The 15526-nt window shown below is 36.4% G+C and overlaps 1 protein-coding gene across 1 annotated transcript in view; it reads left to right on the top strand.

Moving 5' to 3' along the window:
- The window catches only part of GOLPH3 (golgi phosphoprotein 3 (coat-protein)), a 38001-nt gene extending 24848 nt beyond the window's left edge, over nucleotides 1–13153 (top strand). Inside the window, exons 3-4 of the mRNA XM_004678072.2 lie at nucleotides 2604–2718; nucleotides 11244–13153. Of these exons, the coding sequence (XP_004678129.1) occupies nucleotides 2604–2718; nucleotides 11244–11668 (540 nt within the window). The 3' untranslated portion in view covers nucleotides 11669–13153. The remainder of the gene's footprint in view (nucleotides 1–2603; nucleotides 2719–11243) is intronic.
- The last annotated feature ends 2373 nt before the right edge of the window (nucleotides 13154–15526 follow it).

The following is a 15526-nucleotide window of genomic DNA, read 5'->3' as shown; positions in this document are numbered from 1 at the left end:
CAGAACAGGCAGATCGATGAAGTACACTGCTGAGGGGAGCAGTGGGCGGGTCAGGAGAGGTCTGCCACACCATGTGGTCACCTCCAGGGCAGGCGGGAATCGAATTCATGCGGAAGCAGCTTTAGATTCTCAGTGCTGTGCTTTAACCCGCTGCGCCACCAGAGAGGGCCGGTCTCTTGTTTTTAATTGGCTGCTCCTTGTTTTATGGATGTAATGCCTTTTTAGGTCTTTGGACTGCATGGTTTTTTTGAAAATTTCTTTTGTGTTTTTTTTCAGAGTCTTTTTTTCTCCTCATTTGGTCTCTTTGATGTTGAGGCCTTTTCCTCAAATGTCTTTTGCCTCCGTTGGTTATCTGTTCATATATAAGAATGAAACTAGGAAAATAAAATACTACACTCCAGTAATATGCTTGTAGAGCATACTTACGGGGGCAGACATTACTACATTTTTAAAAGTTTAGAACTTTTGTGAGCCATTGAAGTGTTTTAGGTGCAAACCGTTGAATGTCATTAAGATCTTACCTTTTAGGAAAGTGAGGAGAGGGCTAAAACTAGTTCAGAGAAACAAATTAGGAAGTGGAATTTAGCTAACAGATTAACTAAACTAGAATAATTGTAGAGGTAATGGATAAAAGTGGCCCAAATAAGGAAGAGGTGGGTACAGAATTTACAAATAAAGCTAAACCTGTGCCCAGGACATTGTGATCCTGGTAAAAGACTGGTTTGAAAGGGTGAGCATGAGGTGGGCATTTAGGCCAGATTGCAGTGGATTTAAAGACTTAAGTAGGAATTGGGTCTCCCTTGTGGCGCAGGATTAAAGTCTCAGTGTTCTCAGGCTATCTTCAGCCACTGTGGCACTAGCTCAATCCTGGCCAGGGAGCTGACTCACATGGCGCAGCAGACCTCTCCTGTCTCAAGTCACTGCTCCCCTCAGCTGTGTACTTTGTTAGTTTGCTTGTTCTGCTCCCCACTCTTCTCTGGTGACTCCTCTCCCCACACCTTGGCCTACACCCCAGTTCTTGTATTCATAAATAAATATGAATCTTCAAAAAAAAAAAACTACGTAGTTAAGAGATGGTGAATTAACCATACATATAGGTTTGTAACTTTTTATCCTAAGCATCTCCTTTTTTAAAATTCTCTTTTACCCACTACTGTAAGTATGGGCTGCAATAGCTCTCTATTCATTCAACAGAAATTTCTGCAGTGATGAAAGTGTTTCTTGTCTGTATTCTAGTATAAACAATAACCACTAACTTACACTGTTAACTAGACTAGAAATGTGGCTAGCACAGATTGAGACATGTAGTAGATGAAAATACCAGAGTTCTAAAGACTTACTATGGAAAAAGGAGACATGTAAAATATCTCAATTTAAAAATATTTAAAAGGTTTGATATTTTGGTTGGTTATAAATGAAATTGGACTAAATGAAACATTGAAATTAATTTTGCCCATTTTCTTTGATATAATTACTAAAATTCTAAAAAATAGAGTGTCATGACCAGCATTCGTAGTCCTAATTATATTTCTGTTGTTTCGCAGATGTTGTATTTTTTTGACCTTTCATAAGATTGAACAAAAAAAGTAGAGGACACATGAAGACAAAAGAGAAGACTGCTGGATTAAAAAAAAAAAATTTCGTAGCATTTTAGTAACTAAATATAATAAAACAATAGGTTACAGCACTTAAACTAGAAATTTATTAGCCAAGACTGTAAATGAGCCTATAGAGATCTAACACTTGGTCAAAGCAATATAGTGTTGTTTTCCTTTCACCCCATTTCTGGATCCTGTGTACCTTACCTTCAGCTATGAATTCTATATCTCAAATGTAGTTTAAATAATATTTAAGTTTTTTATGTAATCAAATATATTGTTATTTTCTTTAAGGTTTCTGTTAGTTTGTGATACCTTTGAAAACATTTCACCCCCAAAGTTATATTTCGCATTTGAAATCTTTATCTTTTGTAGTACAGGCTTTGATGAACCAAGTTTTACTTAATTTTTACTTATTATTTGTTTTTATGACATTTACTTTTTAAAGAGACTCATGTATTTATGCATAGAAGAACTGGGGTACAGGCCAGAAGTGTGGGGACATAAGAGGATTCACCAGAGACAGAGTGGGGAGCAGCTGAGGGAAGCAGCAGACAAGACAGGAGAGGTCTGCCTCACCATGTGGGTGCCGCTCCCTGGCTGGGGATGGAACTCAGCAGCTGTGGATAACTTCACAGTGCTGCACTTTAACTAAATCTTGTGCCCTCCTACCATTTATTGAAAACTTTATCCCTCTGCTTATTTGTTATAAATAATTGAGTCTGTTTCTGGAACTGATAATTGTTTAAACAGTGATCTTCTGGTTTAGCAAAGAAAGGCACTTTACTGAATATGCACACTAGCTTTTATTTTCACTCATGATTGTGACTAATCTGGTTAAATATTAATATAAAATCTGAACTTTAATACTTGAAGTATCAAAAAAGTATCATAAAGTACTTTGGTGCTGTAAATGTATGAATTTGCTTAAGTATTTTTCATTTACAAAGTTAACATCAAAAAAGGAATAAGTACTTCATTTCATTCATTCTTCTTCTATTTTAGGTGATTTGTAAATCAGATGCCCCAACAGGGGATGTTCTTCTTGATGAAGCACTAAAACATGTTAAGGAGACTCAGCCTCCTGAAACTGTCCAGAACTGGATTGAATTACTAAGTGGTAAGCTTCTGTGTGGAAACTAAAAACAGAATTCTGCATAAAAGATTTTTATATAAGTTTAAAGCCATTTTGAAAGAAAATATTAAGCATATTAGCCAAAGGTTGGTTGTATTTAGGCAAACTTAAAAGTTCTCGTTCACTGAACAGCTGGTTTTTAAAATTACATTCCCTTTAATAAGACTGAGTAAATGTTGAATGAGTTATATACTGTTCTTCTTTGAGCCTCATCATTCTTTATCTAAATTTCTCACACTACCCTATCTGAACAGAGTAGGTTAATCTCAGGTAACAGTACCAGAGAGTCTCAGTAGCTTAAGACAATAGATTTTTTTTCTCATGTGTGTTTCAAGTCAGTGACAGGCCACTTCACTCTGGCAGTCAAGCAGATGGAGTTGCCACCATCTGGAGCATTGTTAGTACTGTAAAGGAAAGAATGACAGATCACTCAATCTGTTAAGTTTCTGCTCAGAAATTATTTGTGGTTTAGGTTTGATTGGTCAGAGCAAGTCACAGAGCTTTTCATCACTCTGAGGCAACAAGAAAGGTGAACCTGCAGGTTTGAGTGACAGCCCTAATGACAGGCACATTTATATTAAAGTTATTTGTGTATTTGTCTCATCTTCTAGATTGTAAGCTTCAATATAAGGGCCTAAGTTACTTTGCTCTTCTGTTAATGCAGAACATAGCTTCTGCCTACATTTATTGTCCTTTTGTTTCATGTTCAGATGTAAGGCATTTTAGAGTAAATATTTTTTAAAAATTTGGCGATTGTTAGAGATTGTCAGTTAAGCTGCAGTTGTTTTCTCACTTAACATTTCTAAAATAAGTCAATTTGAGGATGTTCTATCAGTGAAAGATTTTTTGTTTTGCATCTTTATTTAAAAATTTAATTCATACACTCTTTGCATAACTAATAGGGCAATATATGGACACTTTACACTAAGGGCAGTGTTTGTTCTTACTGCTAGACAATACAACTTATTCAGAAGGCCACCTTGGTAATTTTGAAAGAATTTTCTTGACCATACTTGGTAGGTCTGCTGGTGAGATTTCTTTTTGCCTCACTAAGAGAAATTGCCCTTTTCCTCTCTTTTTGTGTGTGATACTTTTATTGTCTTTGGTTGACATAATCCCTTTGGGTTTCATTTTCATTGTCTTACATGTTATTTCTATCAATTTTTATTTTAAAGTTTTACTGAGACTTGTGTGTGATGATGTTCTGTACTTATGACCTACTGACAGTTTGATCTCAAACTTGTTCTACATTTTCTTGGTCCACATTTTCACTCCTACTCTACCTCCAGGTTATGTAATTTTGGTGTTTGTTGCTTGATTTGTTGTCCCTTTGATATCTTTTTTTTTTTTTTAAAGATTTATTTATTCATATGGAACTGGGGTACAGGCCAGAGATGTGGAGGGTGACAGGATTCACCAGAGACAGAAAGGGTAGCAGAATAGGCAGGCAACGAAGTACACTGCTGAGGGGAGCAGCGGGCGGGTCAGGAGAGGTCTGCCTCGCCATGTGAATCTCCTCCCGGGTAGGTGGGGATTGAACTCTTGTGGAAGTGGCTTTAGCTTCTTTAGTGCTGTACTTTAACCCACTGCACCACCAGGGAAGGCCCATCCCTTTGATATTTCAATGCTGACTGAGGGCTGACATATTCTTAAGCCACTAAATTTTCTTTGACATGTTATATACCTTAAAATGAACTCATTAGGCCCTCCCTGGTGGCGCAGTGGGTTAAAGCAGAGCACTGAGAAGCTGAAGCCACTTCTGCATGAGTTCGATTCCCGCCTGCCCCGGAGGTGACCACATGGTGTGGCAGACCTCTCCTGACCCGCCCGCTGCTCCCCTCAGCAGTGTTCTTTGTCGATCTGCCTGTTCTGCTCCCCGCTATGTGTGTGGTGAATCCTCTCACCATCCCTGCACCTCTGACCTGTACCCCAATTCTGTATGCACAAATAAATAAACTTTAAAAAAAAAAAAAAGCTTATTAGTGTGAAGTAGTATGGCAGCAAGGAGGTTGACTCTCAACATTTAAAGTGGCTGTGTACTACTTGAATTTACCTATTTATGTAGTGCTTTATGACTAGCTTATCAGGTACTCAGTCAGTATATATGCTAACTGAATTTTGTTCTCAACTTGGACTCCAATTGAGTGAAAAGATGGCAGCTTTCTAAAGCTTTTCTCAAAAGCATTTAAATATAACTAAGACTTTGCAAAACGTAATTTCCATTTGAACTAGGAATTTGGGTAAACCATGAGATTAATACTTGGCAGGTTTTAGTAGGGGGAAAAAACACCAACCACAGCACAATATCCTGTGATGTATTGGATGACTCTAATTGTTGGATGTGACTGGTGGCGTTTTACTTGTGTGTTCCTGACATATGTTAATAATGAACCATAATTTCAGATTAAAGGGGATCCAGGTGGGAGGAGAATTTTAAATCCAAAAAGCATTTATTTCCATCTAGTGACAATACTGATAAAAGGTTGCTGATTTTTTAAAATAGCATTTAAAGAATCATGATAAAATACAGAAAATAAAATATTTACAACAATTATTTTTAGTTATTTCTATGGTGAGCTTGTTTTTTTTTCTTTTTTAAGTTTCAGATGCTTTTAGATAAGTGATAGCAAATACCATTTATTACACAATACTTCCTTGTGTTATGAAACCTGAAAAGAGATGCTTCTAGACTGAAAGAATCTTAAATTTATTTGGGGGACCAATTGTTTATTTCTAAACATCTGGTAACAGTTTAATAATATGGTTCTCAGAAAATTGAGTGCTCGGAGCAAAAAGAAATCCTTGGGAGCTTTAGTAGCTGTAGGAGAAAGTGGAACTTGGCAGTACATCTTTGAAGGGTGAAAATGAGATAGAAAGAAGATTGGTCTTGTTTAGTGGGATTAAAGAAGTGAAAACTGGGTTTATCATTGCAGTTAAGTCTTTGTGTATACTAATTTTTCAAAACTGTATCGCAATGTTGAGAGATACATGCATAGATGGTAAGATTATATGTTAAAAAAAAAAATAGCTACTAGCCCAAACCAGTCTGATGATTACCTGTGAGGCAGAGAAGCCCCATGGAAGAAACATTGAAGTTTTTCTTTACCTTTGGTTAGGTATATAAAGTAGCATGTAATTGAGAAATACCCAGGTGACGCAAACTATTACGGGGTATGCACTCTGAAAGGGGTTCAGTCATCCATCCACACAAAGGCAAAGAAACATACTGTTAAAAGTTTTAAATAAAATTAGGGTATATAGAGGGAGAGAGAGAGAAAAGAAAAGGGTATTCCTAATAAAGTCCCCCAAATTACCCATCCCTTTATGGACAAACAGGTTTGTCCAAAAGCAGAGCTACTAAGGCCTGAAAGCCTGCCACAGGCTAAGTTACCTTCTGGTGAGACGTCACAAGAAATAGGTTAGGCAGGTCCCAGAAAGCTGGAACAGGAGAGAGAAAATGCAGAATACAGCACATATCATCATGTGTCAAGATAATGGCTGCCATTGTCTCTGCTACTTATTTTCCCCAACTGTCTGCATGTCTCTTTGTCTTCTCCCAGTCTCCTTAGCAGTACCAGGGTGCAAATTGGCACTGCAGAGGCAAAAGTGTGCACAGACACCTTCTATATAGTCTGGGTCCACCTGTCCTTGTAGCCTGGCCCCTGCATTCCAGTAGCATCCCTGCTCAAGATGTCTAGTTCAAGACATATTGGGGTTTGTAGTCAAATGTGGCTGCTGAAGGGGGGTGAAAAAACAGGGTCTCCCCTTCACAGGGATTTGTGTATAGCATACTGAGGGATTCTTTTTGTTATTTATAGAGTACATCTATCCATGCTAAAACTATGGTTATATTGTAAACATTATATATCTCTTTACTTTAAAAATTAATAAATGTGTATTTAAGGCAAAGACTTAAAATTAAAATATTACTGTTTATTAATAAGAGTTCCTGGCTCTTGGAAATATTAAGACGCGTAGTGGGTCAGTTTGGTCACAAGGTGTCACTAGACTGCCACATTTTTAAACAAAGATGTGTTTAGTTTTGAAGGCATAGGAAAGTTTTTTGACGTGGAATTATTTAGGAGATTGTCGGTATGTCATTTCCCACTTAAATAATTGTTGGACAGTAGACATAAATAACCTCTGAAGAACTTTTGCTCACTGTTTATACTTCCTAAAATTTCTTTTGTAAAAAGGTAAACTATAAATTCCATGTATTTTTTATTATATTAAATTTTTTGACTTCATTGGTAAACTAGGGACTGAAGAGTAACAATATAATGTTTTTCAGTGTAGAATTTCCAAGTACTATTGATTACATGAATGACTGATCATTTATTTAAATTTATTTTAATACAAAGTATTTAAAAGATATTAACTCTTCAGCTTAAGTTTGTTCACAGTCTAGTGTAGACAGAATCTTTATTGTATTTTCTTTACAGAGATACTACCCTTTCCCTACCCCAACTTAATCTGGGGTCTTACACATGCTGAAGTGACTATTCTTTGGCCTTATAGGTTACTTTTTTTAAAAAAAAGATTTATTTGTACAGAACTGGGGTAACGGCCAGAGATACAGGGTCTGTGAGAGGATTCACCAGAGACAGAGTGGGGAGCAGAGCAGGCAGATCTACGAAGTACACTGCTGAGGGGAACAGCAGGTGGGTCAGGAGGGTCACCTCCGGGGCAGGAATCAAACTCATGCGGAAGTGGCTTTAGCTTCTGAGTGCTGTGCCTTAACCCGCTGCACCACCAGGGAGGGCCCTACAAATATCATATATTACTTTAACCTTCTACTATTGAGATTTCTTTTTTTCAAATATCTGAGATCTGAATAAATGGCTTTGTTGGCTCTGGAAATGAAGATGATAGCTGAGTCTTATTTACTCTGAGGCAAAAATGATTGCCTATAAAGAAGGTCCAGTCATAAGTGGAACGCCTTACTTGAAGGTGCATCTGTCTTCATTCTCTTCTCATTTTTGGTAGCAATTTTTCACAGATTTGTAAATATTATTTCATTGGTTACAATATATACATTGTGGATAAGGTGTGGGTAAACTTAGTGTGATTTTAATACAATGGACATTAAGTTATAAACTTAATCCTGTTTATTTTCCATAAGAAAGAAATAATTGTATGATAGCATAAAAGGAATTTTTAAATTTTTCTTTCAGGTCTGCAAAGGAAAATTTAACTATGGGTTTATTAAAATAAATTTGATTTTTATCTCCCCTCCTGTATTTTGAAGTATAGGATACTTCCTATTTGACTAGTGAGTTGCTAGGGAATAATATTTCTTTTATAACTTGGCAAATTATTAAAGCAAAATTGGAGTTGAACTTTTTTGTCCCAACATAAATTGGTCTATTACTTAAGTTTCAATTTCCAAAAGTCAGTTGAGAAACATATCTACTCAGTCCTAACCTAGTGTGGTAGACAGCCTGCAGATGGCATTAGGAAACAAGACCAAACCCAACGGCTGCTGAAAGGTGCAGCAGATAGGCATTGTTTGAGAGAGAGCGAAAAATGCAAGCCTGCCCCTTTGTAAGAAGATGTGTGCCTCACTTCAGGGCCCACTATACTTTGCATGGAATCGCTGTCTGTTTGCTCTGTCTGTCCTTTGTGTGGAATGTAGCCTCTTCCTTTCCTAGAAAGCTGAATCCCGTTGAATTTCAAGATACAAAGTTCTTTCCCCATGATGTTCCTAGAATTAGCCCTTAACTTCAAACCCTAGTAATTTATTAGCCCTTTGGGTACTTGTTCACACTGTATGGACTCATTCATATTTTATTCTGGCCAGTACAGCTTGCAACATTATTTATCTATTTTCTTCACTTTTAAATTTCTAGACTCAGAAATACACCTTTATTTATGTTTGTATTCTCAGTTCCTTAAATAGTTTTTAACAGCATTATAAATATAGCATATTCTTTAGGTCTACCTCTGTTGATTTTGACGTGGAAATAACAGCTAACATTTACTGAGAGCTTGTCATATACTTAGCACATACTGTGTCTTTAGCTCATTTAATCTTAATAATCTGTGAACTGGATATAGTTGCCTTTACTTTAGGTTGAGTATATGGCAGAATAGTTAGGTTAAGGAACCTTTCTAAGGGTCACACAGCTAGGAAAAGACTGAGTTGGATTTCAGATATAAGCAGTCTTAACTTTATAGCTTGCTATTTTATCAAGTTAACTATTACTGATTTCTTAACAGTAAATGATATGGACTGTTTAACACCAGAAATTGAAGTAGAATTTTGTTTATTGAAGGTAAATTTTTTCATTCATGCTGTTAGTTTTTAAACTCTGATATAGCCTCAGATATATTTCAGCTCTTTTGTTTTCGTTACCAAGGAAATTGAATGCAGTGATTAATTTTTGTAGTGGAAGTTGATTTGTTTGACCATTGATTTTCTTTGAAAAAGTTTTTTTTTTTTTTAAATAAATGACTTCAGTTTCCAAACTTGTGGTACCAGCCCTTCATTATTTGAGTTTTTACCCCCAAGGCCCTGATTTTATAAGGTGAATCGCAAAATGGTAGTGCCAGATAATTTATTCTTAAACACACACACACACACACACACACACACACACACCACATCTCTTACTATTTCATTGTGTTCATGATTTTTGTTGTTTTTAAACATTTACAATAGCCATTTTAAAGTTTGGAATTTGTGTCCAAATTCCAGCATTTGTCATTTCTGGGTCATAGCTGACTTGGTTGACCATTTCTATATCTTCCCTGCCCCCCCACCCCCCTTAGTTTTGGGTCACATTCTGAATGTCCTGTTGAGTGTTAAATGATGCTGTTGTTCTCTAAAGAGGGTTGAATTTTATTTTGGTAGGCTGTCAAATTACTTATGGATCAGCTTATTTGTAAACTTTGTTCATTCAGGTGTTTACTTAGGATTAGTTAGCCCTGTTACTAAGCTGTTAGCCTTCTGGAGTCCCTTATGAATGTTCTGGGTGTCAAGTGAAGCCTTTCACTCAGCTAATTGGAACTGAGAATTTCCTAGCCCTGTGTGAACATTAGGAATTGTTCATCTTAGCATTTTGAAAATTTTCATTTCAGTTTTGTGAAATTTCTCATTTTAACACAGTGCCATAGTTTTTAGCCAGAGTAAGGTGCAACACACAGGTTGTTAAGATCTCTTACTCTGTGTAACTCCTCGTCTCCGGTATTCTGCTCTGCACATTCCAGCTGCCTTATTCTCTCCTGCTTAACATAGTGTGCCTGCGGTGTTCTGCTTGGGCTTTTCCATCCTGCTCTGATTCAGGGAATATAACTTTTGGTAGTAAGCATTGGCAACAGGAAGGCTCACTCTTAGCTTTCTCCGAGGATTATAGCTTGTGACTACGATCTGAAACAGTGTTCCATTGTTTATTTCTGCATTTCTAATTGTTTAAGGTCAGAGGACAAGTACAAAATTGATTACATTATCATAGCCCCTTATTCTTTAACATGGTAAAATGGCTTTCTCTATGGCTAATTGAATAAAAATATAGTTTGAGATAGCATTGTTGATTAGAACTTTATGTAATGATGACTGTGTTCTATGTTTGTGCTGTCCAGTCAGTAATTACTAGCCACACATGACTGTTGGACACCTGAAATGTGACTTTTTAAAATCAACTTAAATTGAATAACCCCTGTGGTTAATTGCTCATGTAGTGGGCAGTACAGGTAAAGTTTTTTTTTTAAATGTCATGAAATGTTAAGTTTGTAGCTTTTGTACAAGGTTATGTCTCAATTCAGAAAATATTTTTTTTTTCAAATAGTAAAAAGTTACATGTTTACTGGAGATTCATTTGGAACATAAAGTACACAAAAGATTTACCATACACAATCTCAGAGCTAGTCAAGATTAAGACATCTACAAAGAAGGAAAACAAATATTTTAGTGAATAATAACCTGGTTTTACTTTAAGTGTTACTCAGTTTGAAAGAAAATACATATAGATGACAAGATTAAAATGGTGAAAATGTTTTGTCCACTTAAAGTTAACTTTATACTATCTGTTGTTAGCAATTAAGGTTGCCTAGGCAGACTTTGCTAGTTTTTTTAGACCCTGTCTGTATATGTAAGTTTCGGGAATAGCATATAAATCAGGAAACTTCTTTTGCCCACTTACTCCATACTGATGTTTAACAGAAAACATTATTTTGCTGTTCTTTTTAACTATGTTGGTTATTAGCTGCTGTCTGACAATAATTGGAGAGAGGCCAAGCTTAATATTTGGCCTCAGTCCATAATAGATTAATGGTGACTAGGTTTGAAGATTGCTTTCTGTTTGTTTTTTTGTGCCTGAAAGTATGCAAGGAAAGATCCAGCCCTCAAGGGGTTCATGATTTAGGCAGGTTGAAAATGTAGTTGGATTTTCTTTAGTTCTCTAGAGGGAACTAGAGAACTTTTACTGTAAAATTCCATTTTAACAGTACAAAATCTTATAGAACTAGCAGATAATGCGTACCATTTCTAACCTCTGAAATCTTTTATTTAGGTGAGACATGGAATCCATTAAAATTGCATTATCAATTAAGAAATGTACGGGAACGATTAGCTAAAAACCTGGTGGAAAAGGGTGTATTGACAACAGAGAAACAGAACTTCCTACTTTTTGACATGACGACACATCCCCTCACCAACAACAACATTAAACAGCGCCTCATCAAGAAGGTGCAAGAAGCTGTTCTTGACAAATGGGTGAATGACCCTCACCGCATGGACAAGCGCTTGCTGGCCCTCATTTACCTAGCCCACGCTTCAGATGTTCTGGAGAATGCGTTTGCTCCTCTTCTGGACGAGCAATATGATTTAGCCACCAAGAGAGTGAGGCAGCTCCTCGACTTGGATCCTGAGGTGGAATGTCTGAAGGCCAGCACCAGCGAGGTCCTGTGGGCGGTGGTGGCAGCCTTCACCAAGTAACTCTGCTCAGAAGGAAGTGTTTTCCTATCTCATGTCAACCAGTAGTTTTTCTTTATTGACTCTGGTTTTCTGCAATTTGTACTTTCCACACTATAATTGGCTTTTGTTTTAGGTGGGTGGCTTTGTCTTTTTTCTATGTATGCAGGATTCTGCTGGTACGAGAGGCCTTCCTCTTTCTGTTTTAAAAAAAGTTTTACTGCCATATTGGCATTCCATTCCTTGTTGCCATTCTCACTGTTACCTGTTTTGGGTTTCTGGTATACTTTGACTTTCAAAGTACCTCCAGTCTTCTCACATGCACATCTTCTGGATTACCTCAGCTTGAGTTTTTCCCACGTGTGCATGTACATCTAGCATTATGCCTACAATTCAGATGGAAGTCACAAAAGGCCTTCAACTCACCAAAGGTAAATATCTGTATCTATTAGGACATTTTATACATAGACCTCAGTTGAGATGTATACTTAACAAAATTATTTTTAAATTGAAGACAACGCAGTAAATAATATAAAATGCCCCTTGGATTTTCCTTCCCATGTAAATCTGTTGTATTATTACACTTATTATAATTTTAACTATTAAATCATAAAGGTCCAATTGTTTCACAAAGTCATTTTGGGATGGACTGCATTCCAGTTTCGCTGTATATAGTTTGAATTATATATACATTGTCCCTTCTGGCCACCTCTGCCTCCATCTTAGTATTTTGCAAGGTTTAATTAGTTGTACACCTGGTGCCCCTCTCTTGCTTCAGTCATTATTTAATGACAAAATAGACCTCTCATCATTGAAGGAGAGTGAAAAGATAGATGTTTGATTAGTCCCAAGGTTTTTGAGCTGTGCCATTTCATGATACTCTGCCTATGCATCTCCTGTTTGGAATTTTTTTTTTTTGTCTTACTGTTTTATTTGTATAGGGAAGAGGCTTGTGACCAGTACTAATGTTGAGTACAGTTTTTTTTTTTTTTCGTTTTCTGTCCAGTAAATTAATGTCTGCTCTTAAGTGTCATTTATCTACTCATACTTTCTTGGGGAAAAAAAAAAATCAAATGTCAGTCCTAGCAGATGTTGCATGTAAATTGTTAGCAAGTAATGACTACAGCTCAGATGATTAAGAATTTTGTAACAGAAAGCTCTGCTATGTTTTAATTTTTATATACAATTATGATAATTAGCACATTGTAAGAATATAAGCCTTTGCTTTTTAAAGTTTATTTTTACTATTTCTTTATCACTGTTTATCGTATCATTGGTTTCATGATGTAAATACTATATATTGAGGAAATTAAATGTCAAATTTTTTATCACCATAGTTCATGTTAATAGTGGGGCTTTCAGGTGTTTAGAGATTTTTTTTGTTAACATTCACTGCAAAAGTACTAGATGGTGTATAACTCTAGAGTTGAATTTTAAGGGATTCCCTAATATGTAAACTATCTTTTTATCTGAAGTAATAAATAAACTATGATCTTGAAAGTGCCTGAATCAGAGCAAGCATGTCATTCGTATTTTTGTTTCCTGCCTTAGTTTTCTTTCTAATCAAGTTTTACTTAGAATTATTACAGTGTGGTTGTGTTTCATGAAGAGTTCTCAACCTTTTCCTCACAGGGCCAGGTAGTAAATATTTTGGGTATTTGTTGGCAACTACTCTCTTCTGCTGAGTGAATGTTGCCATAGACAATACAGATAAGTGGGTGAGACAGTGTTTCAGTAAACTTTTTAATAATAGTTACCTGGATGTAACTCAGTAGCTTGCCAGCCTCTGTTTTAAAGGCATGGAAAAGATTTTCCACCCACTAAAATGGCTTTCTCCCAAAGAACGGTATCATAGGTGGCAATGAAATATGGAAACTATTGATATATAACTTCTTACAAAATTATACTAGAAACTACTAACAGTGTCTCGGAACTTAATCATGTGCAGACTTACTGTTTTTCTCTTGAAAATATTTTATAGGTAATAGATGTTTCTCAAGAATTCTTCATCAGCAGCAATTTTGTTTTCAAACGGGAGCATTAGTCTCACCCGAGTTTCTGTCACTGTTTCAGAGCAGAGTTCTTAGCTCTACCTGTATGTAGCCTCAATTCTGTATTTCTATATCCAGAGAAAGCAAAAGTATTACACTTTGGAGGTTGGGAGGGTATTACCTAGAACTCTGTTGCTGGAAAATACTTGCTGTTTATTTAAAGCAGGTATGGGGCATGCACCAAAATAATTATAGTCTGTATGGTAGGAGCAGATTTATGGCTTATGCACTTTGGTGAAGTCTTTAGATCCAAGATCAGGCAGTGAATTTTAATCTAATAAAACTTAAAGATCTGTGTAAAAAAATTAGTAACTGGCTGCTGTTTTTTTGATTTCATGTGTTGCTTAACTAATGAGTGTTCCTTAAAATGTGATCTAGGAAAATGCTGTAATAGAAGGGAAAGAGAAAACTACTCCTTTCTGCATTTTGAGTGTGTGTCCTGTGCTCTTGCTTTGACCTTAATCCCCAGTTACTATCTTTATTCAGCAAGAAACAAGCTTGGAGAGGATGATCCGCCCAATCTCACATTTATCAGTTAAGTGTTTGGTTTTTAAATCCAGAAGTGATGTAGTAGCAGTATGGGATTCAAATACAGATACTCCCTTATTTGGATACTAGGAGGGTGGGGTGAGGCTGCTTTTCTCTAACAAAAATCAGAATAGCAAATAATGTAAAATAGTCTCATGGTGATGACACCTATGATAAAAGGACACCCCTGCTTTATTCTAATACCTTGGCGCAAATTTCGTAAATTTATTTTTTGGGGATTAAAAACTGACCAAATTCTGTGTGTTCTCAAAAGAAACACCATGTCCTGCTAAAACAAGATTGGCCAGTGGTCTTGGACACTCAGTCGTTTCCATTATTGTGAACAGCTATTATTATAGACCTTGAGTTTGGTAGTCTGGAAAATGAAGGGCTGATACCTGGCTCAGTGCCAATACAGGGACAATGTGTAGTGACATCCAGCTTGATGATGACAAAGGTCTGTCACTGCCAGACATGGCTACTCTTGCCCCAGGAATATGGAAACCACCAGTCACAAGTCCACGTGAGGTATTTATAAAATTCTAACTCTGTACTTTTCTGTCTTGTACTGATTTCGTATATATTTTCAGCTGATAGTGCTTCACTTTACTTTCATCCAGATCAAGATGACAGACACCCTATGTAGTTTCCTATTCATTGAGGTTTACTGGGTTCCAAGATGACATCCCTGGCTCTGGAGAGTTATGCACTTGTCAGATATTTTTTAATAGCACTAGTAAGGTAGTGACATTACTGTTCAGACCTTGCAGGCTAACCTTCGAAGGAGGGTTGTTGATGGTAACGTGATAAATTGATGGCCATTCTTCTTTAACCCGATATGTTAATAATTATGTAGGTATTTATCTCTGGTAGATCATAATTATAATAATATGATTCCCAGTGTTGTCATAAGCTACTTTGCAGATTGCTTTTCGCTCTTAACTCATGGGGAGTTTTTGGAATAAGTACACATAATTTCTGGCTTCATTGTATAAGTTAAATTTTTCACTAGCGGACATTTTGATTATTACATTTATCGTTATTGCAAGAGTATTTTACTATACATTTTTGTAGTTGTCTTTTATTTTAATTTGCCTTAAGTATGCTTTAAAAATATGCTCAAAAAGTATGCCTTAAAAATATGCGAGAGCCATGTTGATTTCTAAGATTCCTGTTAACACACCTCCGCCAGTCATACGACTGCTGGTTTCCTCAAACCCTCGCCAAGTACTTTTACACGGTATCATCAATCTTGGTTCCTGCTAAGCTAATAGGAAGAACTGTCAAATAATGTTATTTATTG

The sequence above is a fragment of the Condylura cristata genome, unplaced genomic scaffold (genome assembly GCF_000260355.1).
Source record: "Condylura cristata isolate star-nosed mole 26May11 unplaced genomic scaffold, ConCri1.0 scaffold00007, whole genome shotgun sequence".
NCBI lineage: Eukaryota > Metazoa > Chordata > Mammalia > Eulipotyphla > Talpidae > Condylura > Condylura cristata.
Note: the sequence above shows the minus strand (reverse complement) of the source record. Positions and strands in the feature narration are given on the sequence as shown.